Genomic DNA, 17,193 nt, shown 5'->3' with positions numbered 1-17,193 from the left:
CTGGATAGCACCCTACAGTTTAGAATAAGAAGTGTGCATGTTTATTGTTTGATTCAGTCTGTATTTTACATGGTTATAGTTTTGTATTCTGTCTATATTTGAAATATACATGAAATTTTGTTATTAAAGTAAATATCTTATAAGACATGTAATATGATAGATTTCATCAAATGATCTTTGAAATACCTAAAAGTATGAAACTTTTCAGCAAAGGACACATTTGAATATTAAATTAAGGTCATATGTGATTTATGGGGAATTTACTGTATCAATATCTTTATTACCAAATAAGTAATTATTACATTAGAGAGTTTTACAGTTATTTCAGAAGATTATATAATGGTCCTTGAATTCTTCTGAGTAACAGTCTTGGTGTTTAGATTTTCTTTTGATGCCAAATGGCTAATTCATCTCTAAAACCTGCTTCTCCAAATTTTTGACATCTCATTAAATGGCAGTCCCATCTTTACAGTTATTTAGGCCAAGAACTTTAATGTCATATTGACTTTCCCCTTTTTTCTTGTACCCCACATCCAATGTTTTAGTAATCATGTTGGTTCTACCTCCAGAATATATCCCAGATTCTGACTGCTTCTCTCCACCTACATGGCCAGCCCCCTGGTGTGAGCCTTCATCCCCTCTTGCCTGGATACAGAAGCCTCCTAACTACCCTCTGCTCCTATTCTTGGTTCCTACACTCTATTCCCAACCAAACATCCAGAGTCATCTATTTGAAACTAAGTCAGAACCTCATGCTACTGCTTAAAACCTTTCAGTGGCTTATGTTTCACTCTGAATAAAAGCTACAGTCCTTAGGATAGCTCACAAGGCGCTGTATAACCTGGCTGCTCTACTTACGTCATCAGACACACCCCCCCATCTGACCTCATCTCTTTGTACTCATCCCCTGCTTCACTCCTTCCAGCTTTGCTGGGCTTTTTAACTCTTACCCACACATGACAGGCAGGGTTTAGGGTCTTTGCACTGATTGTTCCCTCTGTCTAGAATGCCCTTTCTCCAGATTCCACAGAAGTCAACCTGCTGCTCCCCACCTCCATCCTCCATCCTTCAATTCCTCCTCCAATACCATCTTATAAGTGAAGGTGCCCTCCCTTCTCCCCCGCATACCCTACCCCTTTCCCTATTTTATCATAATCCTTTTCACTATCTGACATGCTGTATATAGCATTTTTCCATTTGCCATCTACTTCCTGCTACTCAAATGTAAGCTCCAGGGAGGTTATTGGGTTTTTTTGTTGTTTTTTTTTTACATCTTTATTGGAGTATAATTGCTTTACAATGGTGTGTTAGTTTCTGCTTTATAACAAAGTGAATCAGTTATACATATACATATGTTCCCATATCTCATCCCTCTTGCGTCTCTCTCCCTCCCACCCTCCCTAGGTTATTGTTTTTTATGACAGTTTTATTCACTGCTGTGTCCCCAGTTCCTAGAACAATGCCTGCAAGGAATTAAGCAAGTACTTTTGGATTAATGGATGAATAGAAAATAGAACAATGGTTTTGGAGATAAACCACTAAGGTTCAAGATCAAGTTCTGCCACTTACTACTTAACTTTGGGTGTATCTTTTACTCCTTTAAAAGCCGAATTTACTGCATTTGTAAAATGGGAATAAGATTCCAGAATTGATGTGCATTTTGCTTCCAAAGTTGTGCAGTATGTGATCAATACATTGGTATGACCTGAACAACACTGCACAGTGGCCCTCTCAGGGCTACTGAAAAGAATATTCATTTGGGATATTTTAAAGTGAGAGTTTATTAATAGCTTCCAATTATTAAGCCCCTAGTACGTCCAAAGAATTATGCCAATGACTTTACATTACATATTACCTCAAATAATATATAAACAGCAGTGCACAGTAGGAGGATCTATCTCTGTTTTACCCTTGAGAAAATTGGGACTCAGAGAAGTTAGCTGATTCACTCATAGTCAACCAGCCGACAAGCTGAAGGGCTAGGATTCCAGTCCAACTCCGTCTAATTCCATACTCCTGTATGGAATTATGTCAGGCCACTTCTCATATTTATGATTACAAGTCATGATTCCTCTATATGATCCAGTCTGGATTGCCAGCCTTCTCCTTAGATAGTAGCCCTTTTTAGGGTTATTTGCTCTAATTTTCATTTTTTTATAACACTGGGAAAGAGACTAGAATTTAAGGTGCAGTATAAGTAGTTTCTGCAGAGACTTAGGGATTTGCTAACCAGAGCCAAGGAGGCCCCAACTTTTCCTATGACTTCCCAACCAAAGCAGCCTGAGCAACTAGTGTTATTACTGAACAATCTCCCTGATGTTGAGAGGTGGCATTTATAGCATTTAAAATTCAGTTAGGTACTAAGGAAACATAGTTTTATGCTTTATAGTCGCCAGATGGGAGGTGAAGGGAAAGGAGGGATTCACTTCATGCTATTAATTCTATAAAGTCCAAGCCTGAGGAAGCCTGGGATGTTTTCTTTTTATCTTTCCCCCTGAAGTTATAATTAATTCTTTAACTCACTGCTATTGCCCAGAAAAGTTGGCTCTCATTTCCATCTCATATTAAAATTTTAACATCACATTAAAGTGTGCTGTGAAGTACCCCATGATGCCAGTAAGTAGTTACGGTTGCGACCGATACTTAGCTTTGATGGTGGAATCACAAGGTCAACAAAGTGAGAGAGGGAGAAAGGAAAGCGATCAAAAGAAAATGCTCTGTTACCTGCTGTGCTCATGAAGAAATGGAAAATACGACTTCAAACTCATAGTGTTGTATCATATCACATCTTTTATGTACTGTTCTTGGGCATTTCAAATTCACATCATAGGTTCCATCAGGAGAAAATGATGATATTAATGAGCAGAAGTTTCTTATATATTTCTTTCATATTGTCAGTTTACATTATATCAATACCTTCTATTACATTTCCCTTCACCACTAATGTGAGATATATACACACACACACACACACACACACACACACACATATCTATTAATATATAAAATGGTAATTCAATGAAAAGCATCTTGGACTAATACTAATTTAAATAGTTGATCCAGGATTTCAAACATTAATTTAAATAGACAATTATAGCAATTTTCCCTCCAGTGCAAGCCTGCATCACTCTTCCTTATCTCGCTCCTGGATCTGGCACCTAGATAATATACTTTAGCCATCAGAAAGCCTTAATTCATTGATTTTTTCATTTGGATGATAATATGTTCATTTTCAATTAATGAAAGGGCACTTATTAAGTGCTTTTTTGTGTAGGGAACTGTCGGACACTCTATGGATCAATTTAAATAAACCAAGCCATAGCTCACTCTTAAAATTTCACACTGAACATTAGGGCAAATAGATAGAAAGGACATGTAAAAGGGCAAACTTAAAAAGAAACAATACATAACAAAATGAGTCAAATTAAAACATAAGTGCTATACCTATTGATCAGAGTAGTATAGCTCGGTAAGGATGAATCAAAGCAAGTCTTTTATAGGATTTTCTGTGTGATAGATACTGCTTCATGGCAAGGTAGAATTTCAGGGATTATTTGTATGAGGAAGGCATTGTAAAATTCAGTGATCTGTTTTGGGGGGAATGTTGGTCATTGTATTTTGTTGGCAAAAAGGTACTGAAATGGGTTTAAGGTATAAAGATGAATTTGATTTGATGTGAATGTGTATTAGTATAGTTGTTAGAAATATATATATATAAGTTAATTAATGTTTCTTGACTCTGGCTATATATGAAAATCATCTGAGATACTTTTAAAAAGTATTAATGCCTGCTCCACCCTCACCCAGGGACCTATTAAACCAGAATCACTGGAAGATTGAACCTGGGCATCGGTGTTTGTGGGAAAAAAAAAAAAGGCTCCCTAGGTGATTCTAATGTGCAGCCAGGGTTGAAGATCATTGGGCTGCATCCATGTGTAATACTCTGAAGATATAAATGTGTTCTATATATTTCTAGGTAAGAGTGAATCCCATCTACCTGAAGCTGACGTTTCACTTTTGAAGCTAATTTCCTGTTGGAAAGACCAGTCTGTCCAGGTATGATATGGTTCATGTTCTTGAAGTTATTGGAAGAGTTCCTTGCTGCTGTGGTTCATTCATACTCCCCTTTACCTGAGAGTATACGTGAGTAGGTACTCTTGTCCTCACATATTTTCTTCCAGGGTATTTCATTTAATAGGACTAACGCAGAGACTAATAATGAGGGAAAAGTGGGAAATAACATGCAAGGATGAACCAAGTTAAGAGGCATGAATAGAAAGGGCTGAGGAAGGGATGTTTATGTTGTTACAGGTAACTTATTGCCCACTGAGGTTTCAGTTGGTGGCAGAAATGTCTACTATTTGATTTCAAAATTGGATATAAAAGTCCCTAGGCTTGCGAATTTGGTAGGTATAATTAGAAATAATTTTTCTATCATCTGTGAGCTGATATAGAGAGTTGGTTTCCTCAATGTCCAATTTAAGTCTTTCTTCTTCTTTTACGGATTTTTTTGTGGATAGCTTTGAACATTGTACAATAAATATCTGTGCATTGATTAGATGAATATTTATTGGAACTTTATTCTTCATGGGCTTAATAAATGTCAAATTTGCAAGACAAGAATAGCAATAATTCCAATTACAAATGGTTAATTTTGGTTACAGGAAAACAAAGAAAGTCAACTCAGAACAAATTATGGGGGCTGACACCATAAAACCAAATAAACACAGTTGGGATGGTTATTAAAGCCATGGCCTACATGATTTGCCCCTCGCCTAACCTCTTTCTTCATCATTCTCCCCCATTCTCACTAGCCACGTTGATCTGCTTATAATTTCCAGAACATACAAAGCTCATTTCCACCTCAGGACCTTACTATTCTCTCAGGCTGGAATTCTCATTTTTTCCATTCATCATTTGGGTATTTGCTCAAAAGCCAACTCCTCAGAGAAGTCTTCCCTGATCACTCCATCTAATATTGTCACCATACCTTGCTGCCCCATGCTCCAGTTACCATCACATTATCCAGTTTTATTTTCTTTGTTGTGTTTGCTTTCAGTGGAGATTATACCATTTTCTTTTTTTGCTTGCTTATCTTCTGTCTTTTCACTGTAACAGAAGCTTGCTGAGAGCCGGGACTTTGCCTGTCTCACTCACCCCTTTCACCAGTGACAGTAGCCAGTCAATATATATTTAATGAATGACTGAATGGCTCTGCAAAAAGCATCTGTGATAATCAAATAAATATTAGTATATGTTGACTTTACCAGCATATTTACAGTCACCCTAAAAGAGTCTCTATCAAAGGTGGGATTTTTTTTCCCCCAGTAGCCAAAGAATTTCTCAACAGGGAAAACAATTCTTAAGGAAAAAAGAATTCAATCAAACAGTTATCCTGAGCTTCTCTAATTAAAGATCTTTTGTAGTTGTTCATTTGACCTTAAAATAAATTTTAATGTGGTTTGGATATGTTTGGACAAATGGAACTTAAGGTTCTATGATTCTATGACCTTGTGTAAAATGCTGGTAGCAGGACAAATATTACTAGAGCATTTATTACTCACTCTGTATGAAGTTTAAGCTTCAAAATTCTCCTCTCATTTCTGCCACTAACCTGATGAATGACTCTGGAAGATAGGTTTAACTTGTTGATTATTTATTTTACTCATGTGTAAAGTGAGAATGAGAATTCCTGGGGCCCTCAGGAAAAACAGAGGCTCTTGCAAGTATCCATATAAATGCTTCATTAACCAATCCTCAAATTCCTTATAAAGCTGTTCATTTAAGCAGTTAGTCAAATCATGTTAATTTGAATCTGCTTTTTAATGTATTTTAGGAACACTAGGTGGTAATGGGATGGTTTTGTAAAAAAGAGCATAATCCTACTTCAGAAATTGAAGGGGGCGTACCTTTAAGGGAATGGGTAAGGATGAGTTAATTTCGCAGATGAATGAGTTTGTCTGGAGATTGTTTTTTGTTTCTCACACATGAAATATACACAACATAGAAATAAATGCTGGAGAAGCAACAGCAGGTTTTGGGGTTGCTAACTTGAATGTCTCTGAAGCAGCACTAACATTCTTTGGATTTTATAATCTGACACTAGTGGGTGAAATCATGACATCCAGGCCTCCTGAGAGAAGTATTGCTATTCCAGGAGATGATGCAAGACATGAAAGGCTCATGTGAGCCTGAGTGTTGGGAAAATGCTTCTATACCAGAAAATCTGGACACTGAAACCACAAGCAGGCCACAGGGGCCCTTAAGAGTCTTTATAATACTCTGTGCTATTTTACAATACTTTGCTGTTTCAAGGTGTTGGTAGAAAACCATTAACATTTTTAGCTTGCTATGGCATAGTAATACTTCTAGTAAAAAGTATATGGCCCAGATGTGGCTCTCTTTCCCCAAACAATGGATTTTTAAACATTATTTTAAATCTGCACATTCCTTCATAAGCGTGTAATGCTTTGCATATCCGTCTTTTCAGGAAAACTGTATATGCATTTGGAAGACAGCTTTATAGCCATAGTGCTTTCAATTTCAGCTCAGTATTAACATCACAAAGTTATATAAAATAATGTCTACAGATTTTATATTTTGTTGGGAAAAACTCTATGCCTACTACCTATCTACAAAATTCATCTACTCTGTTTATATGCTAGAGACACTTAAGTACTGACAGTCAGAAACTATCATTAAATTTTACTTTCCATAGTGTATATTTTTAAAGTATACAATATCTATTTCAATTCCATTAGCCTGGTTTTAGGGCTCACTGTATACCAGATACTGGAACATTATTATATGCTTATATAAGTTGTACCATTTCTCTGTGTATTGACTTCACACTGAACACAAAGCGTATATTTTGAGTTTGTCTCCAATTGGGTATGTGCCATTCTGTATTCACTTTTAAGTTTTGTGGCTCTGAGTAACCTGCTCATTGTGGTTAATATGTTTCATTCTGCTGTTTCTGCTTCATCTTGCTTTTTAATGATACTCATATTGATTATTCCTGCAATATGCATTTGTAGTGACAAATATGTCAAAAAGTTTCAAAATTTAACAGGTAAAAACTGATATGGTCATGATATATAAATCTAATAATTAGAAATGTTAATTGAAGCTGCATAAATCCCTGTATTTTTTTAAGAAAGAATATTGATCCAAGTTGTTATAGAATATTATATCTAGTGGAAAGAGGACTTTCTAAATCACAGTTGTGAGAGGGCATCCATAATCCCATGGGAGCATATGGCCAAACTGCCCATTCTGAGGGATAGACCATAGTCTGGATGTACTACAGTTCTGAGGATTTCCTCTAATATCTTCCTGATTTTTATAGGTATGAACAGAAGCAAGTTCCATACAGCTTTCTGTGATTGAAAGCTCTCATCCTAGCCTCTCTCAGCATCACAGACTGTTTTATAAGTATGGACATGAAGTCCCAGAGAAGTACGTGACTTGTCAAAAGTTACATTTGTAGTAACTGTCATAGTCAAATCAGGAACTTGGACCTTCTCATGTCAGATTGAGAGCTCTGTTTACCACACCATTCATGTCTTGGAAGCAGTGCTATCAAATAAATGTGTGGCAAAATTAAAATGACATAAATTCGGTGTTGTAAAATTGTCCATGAATAATTAATACAGGTTATCCCATCATAATATCTACATGATAAGCATGATTCACTTATTGTGATATAGAATAGTATATGTTACTAGATATCATAGCTAATAGTTAATATACAATGTATCTCAGCATATGGTAGATATTAATAAGCATGACTCATCAGTATCATAATGTGTAGAATTCTATGTTGTGTTCATGGCATGCAACAGCTTTCACAGTGTTGAGTATCTCCTCACATGATGTAAGCATTATGTACCTGTATTGTGACAGGCAGTACTACAGTGTTAATAGATTTGGTAAGCAATAGTAAAATCATATCATTCATTAGCCTTTTTTCATGACCCAACCAAGCATCTGACTGGACAAGAATAGGGGGATGATCAGTGATCAGGCAGCTCCTCTGATACTTTCAGGAAACTCCCTATATTTAAAACTCTAGAATAGAGTTTAGAACCCAGTTCCTTCTACTCCTGTAGTTTACCTAGCATCTGCCATCAGCAAAAACTCTCAAGTGTCCCTGGAACCTAAAGGTCTCACATGCTACCAGGACACATAAAAGGGACTAAATACATATTTAAATGAATACCTACTCTGTTTTGGGCATTAGCATCTCTTGATCACCAGTTTCAGTGGTGTTGTCCCAAAGCCCTAGCTCTAGGCATCCTATGGGTAGACTGGGAATAAGGCAGAGGGGACGACGGCAATTATGGAACATGAGTCATCTTGACAGAGGATAGGCTTTTGAAGGGAAAAGAGTAGGCATTGGGACATGGCTATGTTAAAGGTTTAACTATCAGCCAGGGGAGGATATTGGAAAGGTGTCCCAAGTTCATCCAGATCAGCAGTGCCCTTCCTTTTCTCTCACCAGTTCAGGTCTTGGCTTTCCTTGAACTCTACCTAACTCCTGGACCTTACCTCATCTCTTACCAGGAAGGGGCTAAGGTACTGTCACTGGCTTTTTACTGAGATGTAAGAGTATAGAACCTTGGGAGGACATATACTACTAAGGACATAGAATAAGGGGTTAGAAGGCCTGTCCACCATGTCTGTGTGGAACTTGGGATGTCACATCCCAGGTTCTTCATTTTTAAAAACATATTGGATTAGATGCCCTGTGCTAAATATCTCCCTTCCCCTTCCCTCAACCACAGGTCCTTGACTGGGTAGGTACAATAATCAGAAGGCAGGCTTTGCAGTATTTTAAGCCATGTAAAACCATATACACATACACACAGTTTAGTGAGATTTACTATTAAAGTCTTGTCTTTAACTTTCTGTATTCAACCTAGTTTAAATCAAGGGTTTTTAGCTAAATCGTGTTTTAGAGCTAGACATTGAAGTACTAAACCTGTCTTTCAGAACAATGTGATATATTAAAAGTTTCTTTATCTTCTGGTATAAATGAAAATATTTTATGAGAAAGAATTGAGAACTCCCTTTAAACTTTCCTTTTACATTCTCTTGAGGTTTTTTTAAAAGAACAGTATGATGATTTGGGTGCCAATTTTCAGTAACTGCATTTCAATTGTTTCAGATGGTAATTTTCGTGGAATGGAGCATTCCAATTTATGTGAGACTTATTCAAATCAAAATTCTAGACGTTGGGTTTTATATAAGACTCCAAGCATTTATGATAACACTAAAAATAATTCATTAAAAAAAGAAAAAAACTTTACAGGTAACTGAAGCTATACAAGCTGTTCTTTTGGCGGAAGTTCAACAGCACATGAAAACCTTAAGAAAGACTCCAGTCGACAGTGAACCAGTGTCGGTGGCAGAGAATGGTGACTATGAGATGACACAGATCCTGCCAAAGACTGAATGGGCCAAGGAGCCAGAGTTACAGTGTATTACAGACACTTTGCCTCTGCAAAGTAAGTGCAAAATTTATTGGTATGCTCTTTCATCAGAACTTTTTCTACTACTCAGAACATTTTGAGAATGAGTTCAGAATGTATCATTTCTGCAAAAACCAAGCCAAGTGCCCTGTTTCTGACCTTTTCTGCTATCAGTTTCCTCATATGTCAAGTTTCTAATTCTAAATTCTATTATAATTAATAAATTCTTTACAGAACAAAATTTATGTTATTTATTAAAATGTTTTAAAGTTAAGTCAGTAAAAATGAAAACAGAACTAACAGTAATAGCTTAATGGGACATACATTATAAGGATACCCTGATAATAATGGGTCCTAAATTTGTTTTCATTTGATACCATGGTAATAGCCATGTGCCATTTTTTTTTTCTTTTCTGGGAGTAAGAAATGTACTACAAACTAAAATTGCACTGTTTTACAGTTGGACCACTTGATTCTTTCTATAACAAATTTTATCATTGTAACTTTATAATCATAGTGTTTATGGTTTTGACTAGCAACTGAATCAAAATTTCTGCTGTAAAATGTCATCTGATTTTTCAGCCTGTTAGTTGTGACTTAAAAATGAAAATTAAAAAACAGTAAAAAATCATTAAGTAAAAATTTGATTTTCAACTTCATTAGTAAGGTTTTGATGAACAAATGAATTTATAATACAATTAAATATATATATTTGTCAGGAAAACATGTTACAAATTGACATGTTTCAGGTTGAAAGAGATTTTTATTTGGGACTCAGAGAAATGTTGCTATATTTAAAATGTTAACTCTTAAAACAGGTGTCATTCTTAAAAATGCATTATATTTATTTCTTATTATTTTTATAAGATTACTGACTAGAGAGCATTATGTAGTGAGAGAGTATATGCAGCAGGAAAAGGCTTTTTCAGTAAAGGGCAAAGATCAAAATAGAATATTTTCTAATGCCAACACAGTCAGCAAGGCTGGTAAATTCAATAAGTAATTTGTTAAAACTCAATGGCAATTTCAAGTCGTTTGTTTACTTGTTGTCAAGAAATTAGCTTTAATTATCTGGCAAATTCACCCACTTTAAGACACTTCTTTTTGATCATATCACAAAATTGTAGTTGTATTACACCTTTCAAGCAAGAAGTAGAAAAATTCCTTTTTAAATTAATTTTCAATGACTATATTTGTGTTCTTGATTCACTTGAAGAGGCACCTGTAGTGTCATTTAGTAGGTTTCTTCCAACTCTCCAAAGACAGCTAGTGTGTTCATCATGTGTTAACTCGCATTAGGTGGTATTTCTGTGCCTTATCCATAAACTTTATTTATTTATTTTTAGCATCTTTATTGGAGTATAATTGCTTTACAATGGTGTATTATTTTCTGCTTTATAACAAAGTGAATCAGTTATACATATACATATGTCCCCATATCTCTTCCCTCTTGCATCTACCTCCCTCCCACCCTCCCTATCTCACCCCTCTAGGTGGACACGAAACACGGAGCTGATCTCCCGGTGCTATATGGCTGCTTCCCACTAGCTATCTATTTTATATTTGGTAGTGTATATATATCCGTGCCACTCTCTCACTTTGTCACAGCTTACCCTTCCCCCTCCCTGTATCCTCAAGTCCATTCTCTAGTAGGTCTGGGTCTTTATTCCCATCTTGCCCCTAGGTTCTTCATGACCTTTTTTTAATTTATTTTATTTTATTTTTTAGATTCCATATATATGTGTTAGCATATGGTATTTGTTTTTCTCTTTCTGACTTACTTCACTCTGTATGACAGACTCTAGGTCCATCCACCTCACTACAAATAATTCAATTTCGTTTCTTTTTATGGCTGAGTAATATTCCATTGTATATATGTGCCACATCTTCTTTATCCATTCATCTGTTGATGGACACTTAGGTTGCTTCCATGTCCTGGCTATTGTAAATAGAGCTGCAATGAACATTTTGGTACATGACTCTTTTTGAATTCTGGTTTTCTCAGGGTATATGCCCAGTAGTGGGATTGCTGGGTCGTATGGTAGTTCTATTTGTAGTTTTTTAAGGAACCTCCATACTGTTCTCCATAGTGTCTGCATCAATTTACATTCCCACCAACAGTGCAAGAGTGTTCCCTTTTCTCCACATCCTCTCCAGCATTTAATGTTTCTAGATATTTTGATGATGGCCATTCTGACTGGTGTGAGGTGATATCTCATTGTAGTTTTGATTTGCATTTCTCTAATGATTAATGCTGTTGAGCATTCTTTCATGTGTTTGTGGGCAATCTGTATATCTTCTTCGGAGAAATGTCTATTTAAGTCTTCTGCCCATTTTTGGGTTGGGTTGGTTTTTTTTTTGATATTGAGCTGCATAAACTTTAGTGTCTAACTTATCCCTTGGCCCATAGTCCTCATTTCTGGGTGAGAAATTCATGGTAGGCTATCAAGGTGAAACTTTTTATGAGTTTTGCTATCACATGACTTACCCATTACTTGAAGTTTCACCAGATTGGGTCCTGTTCTGTCCCCAGTTAGTTCTCGGATATAAGAATTATTAACTCTATGGAACTCAGTCTTACTATGACTAAAAAATCTGGATCTTAATAAATATTATCTTTTGATCATTATTGAGTGGTCCTTTGCCAGTGTTAAAAGAAAATTTAGGGTTAGCTTGTGATAAGAATTGGAACACAAAAATATTAAAGCTACTTTATATGTTGGTGGGTGAAATTTAGAATATTTTATTTAAAATAAATATAACATATTCACAAAATAATGAGCATATATTTTCCTGGGAAATATTCCCTGTAGGAAAATATTAACTACAATTGCAATTAAATAGGAAGCAGATAAGCATTGAAGAGGAAAATTTCCAAGCAATATTATATTGGATGTTAACATTGCCATTTTTTCCCCTTTTGGAAAAAACTATTTTTTAAACTAGTCAGAGGAACTAAGTAAAATTATAAGAAAAGTTTTAGACCTTTATTAGTGGTATATACTGCATTACTTCATGGAATTTTTAAAAATAAATAAGTAAAAAGCTATTTTATTTATTTCAAATGTCCTGATTTAAAGGTTAAGAAGATGGTGTATGTGCTATTCACCAGAGATGATTATTCTTCAAATGTTATTGGGAGATTTACTTAACCCCAGTGTCACTGAAACATACATCATTTTATCAAATATTCTTAGGATAAATGGTTTATGTTGTTTGATTTTATCAGGTCCTTGTTCATTTTTCCTCTGTGAGCTCCCCATTCCCCCATCTTTTTTTTCTAATTTCTTTTATTCTTTCTTGGTTCCTTGATTTCTTTATACATCTTATTTGTAAATCATTTGGAAAGTAATAGATGATTGTTTTTTTGTACAGACACTCATAAACTTCTTTTATGCCAGGGTAGATTATGTTTGGTTTATTAGCATTATGGTAATATGACAATAATAGTCATAAGGAAAAAATAATATTAACAACAACAAAAGTTATTACATTCTTAATATGCTCTAACACTAGGCTAAGTAATTTAGGAATGCTAGCTCACTTTTTCCTTTTATTTTCACATGATCCACATGAACCCTAAGGCTCTGTTTCCAATATTTGAGTTGTCTGTGTAAACAATTTTACAGTTTTTAAAAAAATGTCCATGTTCATAGAATTGAAGTCACAAAGTACAACTGAAAAGAACTACTCTCTGAGAAAGAGAGATTCCCATGGTGCTACCTAGGCTTTTCCTGACATAAGTCTCTGTTTATGTTCAGGTTGACATATTAATTATGTATCTTTCTCATATACATAAAAATAAATAATATTTCAAAAAAAGCTCATCACCATACTAGCTATCTTGAAAGCCACTGGTGCTGACACGCTTCCTATTATTATTCCATTTTTTAAATGAATAAACTGGACTTACAGGAGGTATGTGCCTTGTCTACAGTCACAAAATTACTAAAAACAAGGAAACGAGCCCAGATATTCTCTTAAACACTGTGTTCTTATCCAATAAGCTACATTTCCCATACTGGCAGCATGAAGGAAATTTGCTCTAAATCAGCTTGGTCTGAAAATTGAATAATTTATCGAGTGGTTTTCTTAGATTTTTATTCCCTTCTCATAAATCATACTTTCTATTAACAAAGAAAATGCAGAGTGTTCAATCATTGCCATCTCAGCCCTTTTAATAAGGAAAATCACCAGGTTCCTTGAACTGTTTGTACATGAGGTGCAAATCAGTAAAGTAAGAACTGAAGCATAATATATGTTTGAACTTTATAATTTTGTATCTTATTTTTCAGTGTTTCACTTGTTACATTTCACAGCGTGTATTTTATTTGAGGTCTTAATATTTGTGAATCAGTATTTTATGGGAGAGTAGTGGATTTTATCTGAGTTTACATTTTTATAACGATTGCACTGCTATCTTCCTTGAATCTCTTTAATAAGAAATTGTGTAATTAACACTCACATTTAAGGCTAAGATTCATTGCTTTAAAAAACAGCAGTGGTTTCTATTATTAAAATGCATTTGAAAGTTATTTCCTTTAACTTTTTTTTTTAATGTTATTTGGATCAGTTTAAACAAGTATTCTAAATTGTTCCATTAAACGAATTGCTTGAAATACAAATGGAGGCTTTGTAGATAAAACTGTCACCTTAGAATTACTGGCTGAATTTAAATTCACGTTAAACTGTGTGGTTGTGAAGATGATGCATCAGATATGGGTACTGCAAATAATCTTTATTATGTGCACAATTTTTAAAGTTTTATCTGCAAAATTAAATAATGAAAATGTCCTCTTTAAGTAAAACCATTATTTTGTAGTAAATAAACATATATTCAACAGAAAAGTTTTATGGTCCTGGTGGCCATCAGTAGAAGGACTGGCTTGGGACAGTCTTCATCTGCCTGCTGAATTTCTCAGAAGGAAATCTGTCTAGTTGTAGAAAGGCTTTGAAACACAGTGTCTGACTGCCTCACAGGGAAACTCTTTCTTGACCATCTTTAGTTATGGTAAATGCATCTTCCACCTCCACCTTTGTCTTAAGGCTAAGTGAGAAGGCCAATGCATTCTTCTTTATAGCCACAGAAGTCATTTAGGAAAGATCTGTGTAAGGCGAGTGAGCAAGGAGTAGAGAAGTAATGAGGGATCGTCATAGAATGCCTTGTGTATCAGAGTGAGGTCCTAGGCTTTCTCTCTGAGTGAGACGGGAAAATAGCTGAGCAGACAAAGGGCACATATTTTAATGGGATCTCATTGCCTGAAGTTCAGGGCCCTGGACAGAAGCTGGAAGACCAGTTGGGAGGCCATATAATGCTAATGCAGATGATGGCAACCTGGAACAAATATGGTGGCTTGGATGGAGAAGATGAGAAGTGATCAGATTCTGAATGCATTTGAAGGTATAGCTGACAGTGTTTGCTGACGAATTGGATATGGAAGAGTGAAATAATGAAAATCTATACTTGCATTTTTTCAAACAAAAATATCCTTGATACAAAGATTGACCCTGGTATCCTGATTTGAAACCTACGTCGGTTAGTGTAGTGTCGCATAGGACATTCCAGGTATGCTGAAGGAGAGTAGAAGACTCACTTCAGAGAAGGCTGACTCTGCTATGTTCAGTTTCAAGTGTCCCTGCTTAGATGACCTACAGATTTTATTTTCTAGTATTAACTAAACTAACTCTCAGAAAATGAGTAAAATTTCCTGCCAAGAAACTACAGATTGAAGATAATTCTAATAATGCAAGCTTAAGCAAATAAGATGTAAATGGCATTGTCATGTGTGTGTGTGTGTGTTAATGTCCTCCTTTTGAAATTTTAATTTTTGTGTATGTTTTTTATTATTATTTTTTTTACATCTTTATTGGAGTATAATTGCTTTACAATGGTGTGTTAGTTTCTGCTTTATAACAAAGTGAATCAGTTATACATATACATATGTTCCCATATCTCTTCCCTCTTGCATCTCCCTCCCTCCCACCCTCCCTATCCCACCCGTCCAGGTGGTCACAAAGCACCGAGCTGATCTCCCTGTGCTATGCGGCTGCTTCCCACCAGCTATCTATTTTACGTTTGGTAGTGTATATATGTCCGTGCCACTCTCTCACTTTGTCACAGCTTACCCTTCCCCCTCCCCATATCCTCAAGTCCATTCTCTAGTAGGTCTGTGTCTTTATTCCCGTCTTACCCCTAGGTTCTTCATGACACTTTTTTTCTTATATTCCATTTTTTGTGTTAGCATATGGTATGTGTCTTTCTCTTTCTGACTTACTTCACTCTGTATGACAGACTCTAGGTCCATCCACCTCACTACAAATAACTCAATTTCGTTTCTTTTTTATGGCTGAGTAATATTCCATTGTATATATGTGCCACATTTTCTTTATCCATTCATCCGATGATGGACACTTAGGTTGTTTCCATCTCTGGGCTATTGTAAATAGAGCTGCAATGAACATTTTGGTACATGACTCTTTGAATTATGGTTTTCTCAGGGTATATGCCCAGTAGTGGGATTGCTGGGTCGTATGGTAGTTCTATTTGTGTACATTTTAGAGTGGACTTAATGTGGATATACTAATAGCATGTATATTGTTTATAAACAAACATACATATATTGGTGATGCGTGCATCAAATTCTTCCTTGCTATTTTCTGCAAGAAAGTATCCCAACCACAGCCTTGGGTGGAATCAGAAGGCAGATATGATAAGCTTTTGGGTATGCAGGGTTGGTAACTTGATATAGTATATTGCACACTGTGCTGTCTCCAAAACTTTGAATACATCTTTATGCATCACTCCTCTATGCCTCTGTGTACTGATCCAAGAGTTGGTGGTACACAGAGAACTAACTGAAAATCCCCAGTCGAAGACCATAAACTAGCATCAAGATAACCATAAGTGTGTCAGAAGCCACGGAATAGTCTGCAGGAGCGCATCACAGAGGTACTTAACCCAGACTTTGAGGTCAAGAAAGTTTCTTAGAAGAACAGTTGCCTAATGCAAGACTTGAGAGATGAACATGATTTAGCCAAGCAAAAATAGTTGGAGTGGGAGAAGTCAGCTGTTTGCTAAGATCACTAAAGCCACGTAATCCCTTTTCTTCCTCGCAAGAATTATCTGCTCCATACATGCATAAATGAGGAACCTGAATATTAGAAAGAAACCCGTATGTCCTTAACTTCTCTGGAGAATATCTGTGTCCTCTTTGAATCTCATTGTGCCAACGCCTTTCTCTCCTAACCCTCAGCCTTCCAGAATAAGAATGATAGTGATAGTGATGATAATAACAGCTAACACGGATATGGCTGAATATGTTCTAAGTGCCTCACATACCTTAAATCATTTGATCCAGGCAACAATTCTGTGGGGATAGGTAGTATTGTTATACCCATTTTATTGATGAGAAAACAGATACAAAGAAGTTAAGCAACTTTCCCAAGGTCTTATTACCAACAAACAACAGAACCAAGAGTCAAACCCAGGCAGTCTGACATCAAAGTCTGGGTTCTTCATTACTATCTGGCATTGCCTTCCAAGTAATCACTATTTTCCTTCATTATTTCTTAATTCAGCAAATATTTACCAAGCGGCTCCTATATGACAGTTACAGAGATAGGTATAACCCGTGTTGGGGATCACAAGGCAGCAAAACCCCAGATATTTGGCAGAGCAATGGAGGAAAATACTCTCTTGAATCAAGTAATCAGCAAATAT

The 17,193-nt window shown here is 35.8% G+C and overlaps 1 protein-coding gene across 1 annotated transcript in view; it reads left to right on the top strand.

The window, feature by feature from the left end:
* Window positions 1-17,193, top strand: part of WDR72 (WD repeat domain 72) — a 209,115-nt gene that overhangs the window by 122,933 nt on the left and 68,989 nt on the right. Inside the window, exons 17-18 of the mRNA XM_033851701.2 lie at window positions 3,977-4,056; window positions 9,314-9,509. Coding sequence (XP_033707592.1) covers window positions 3,977-4,056; window positions 9,314-9,509 — 276 coding nt within the window. The remainder of the gene's footprint in view (window positions 1-3,976; window positions 4,057-9,313; window positions 9,510-17,193) is intronic.

The sequence above is a fragment of the Tursiops truncatus genome, chromosome 2 (genome assembly GCF_011762595.2).
Source record: "Tursiops truncatus isolate mTurTru1 chromosome 2, mTurTru1.mat.Y, whole genome shotgun sequence".
NCBI lineage: Eukaryota > Metazoa > Chordata > Mammalia > Artiodactyla > Delphinidae > Tursiops > Tursiops truncatus.
Note: the sequence above shows the minus strand (reverse complement) of the source record. Positions and strands in the feature narration are given on the sequence as shown.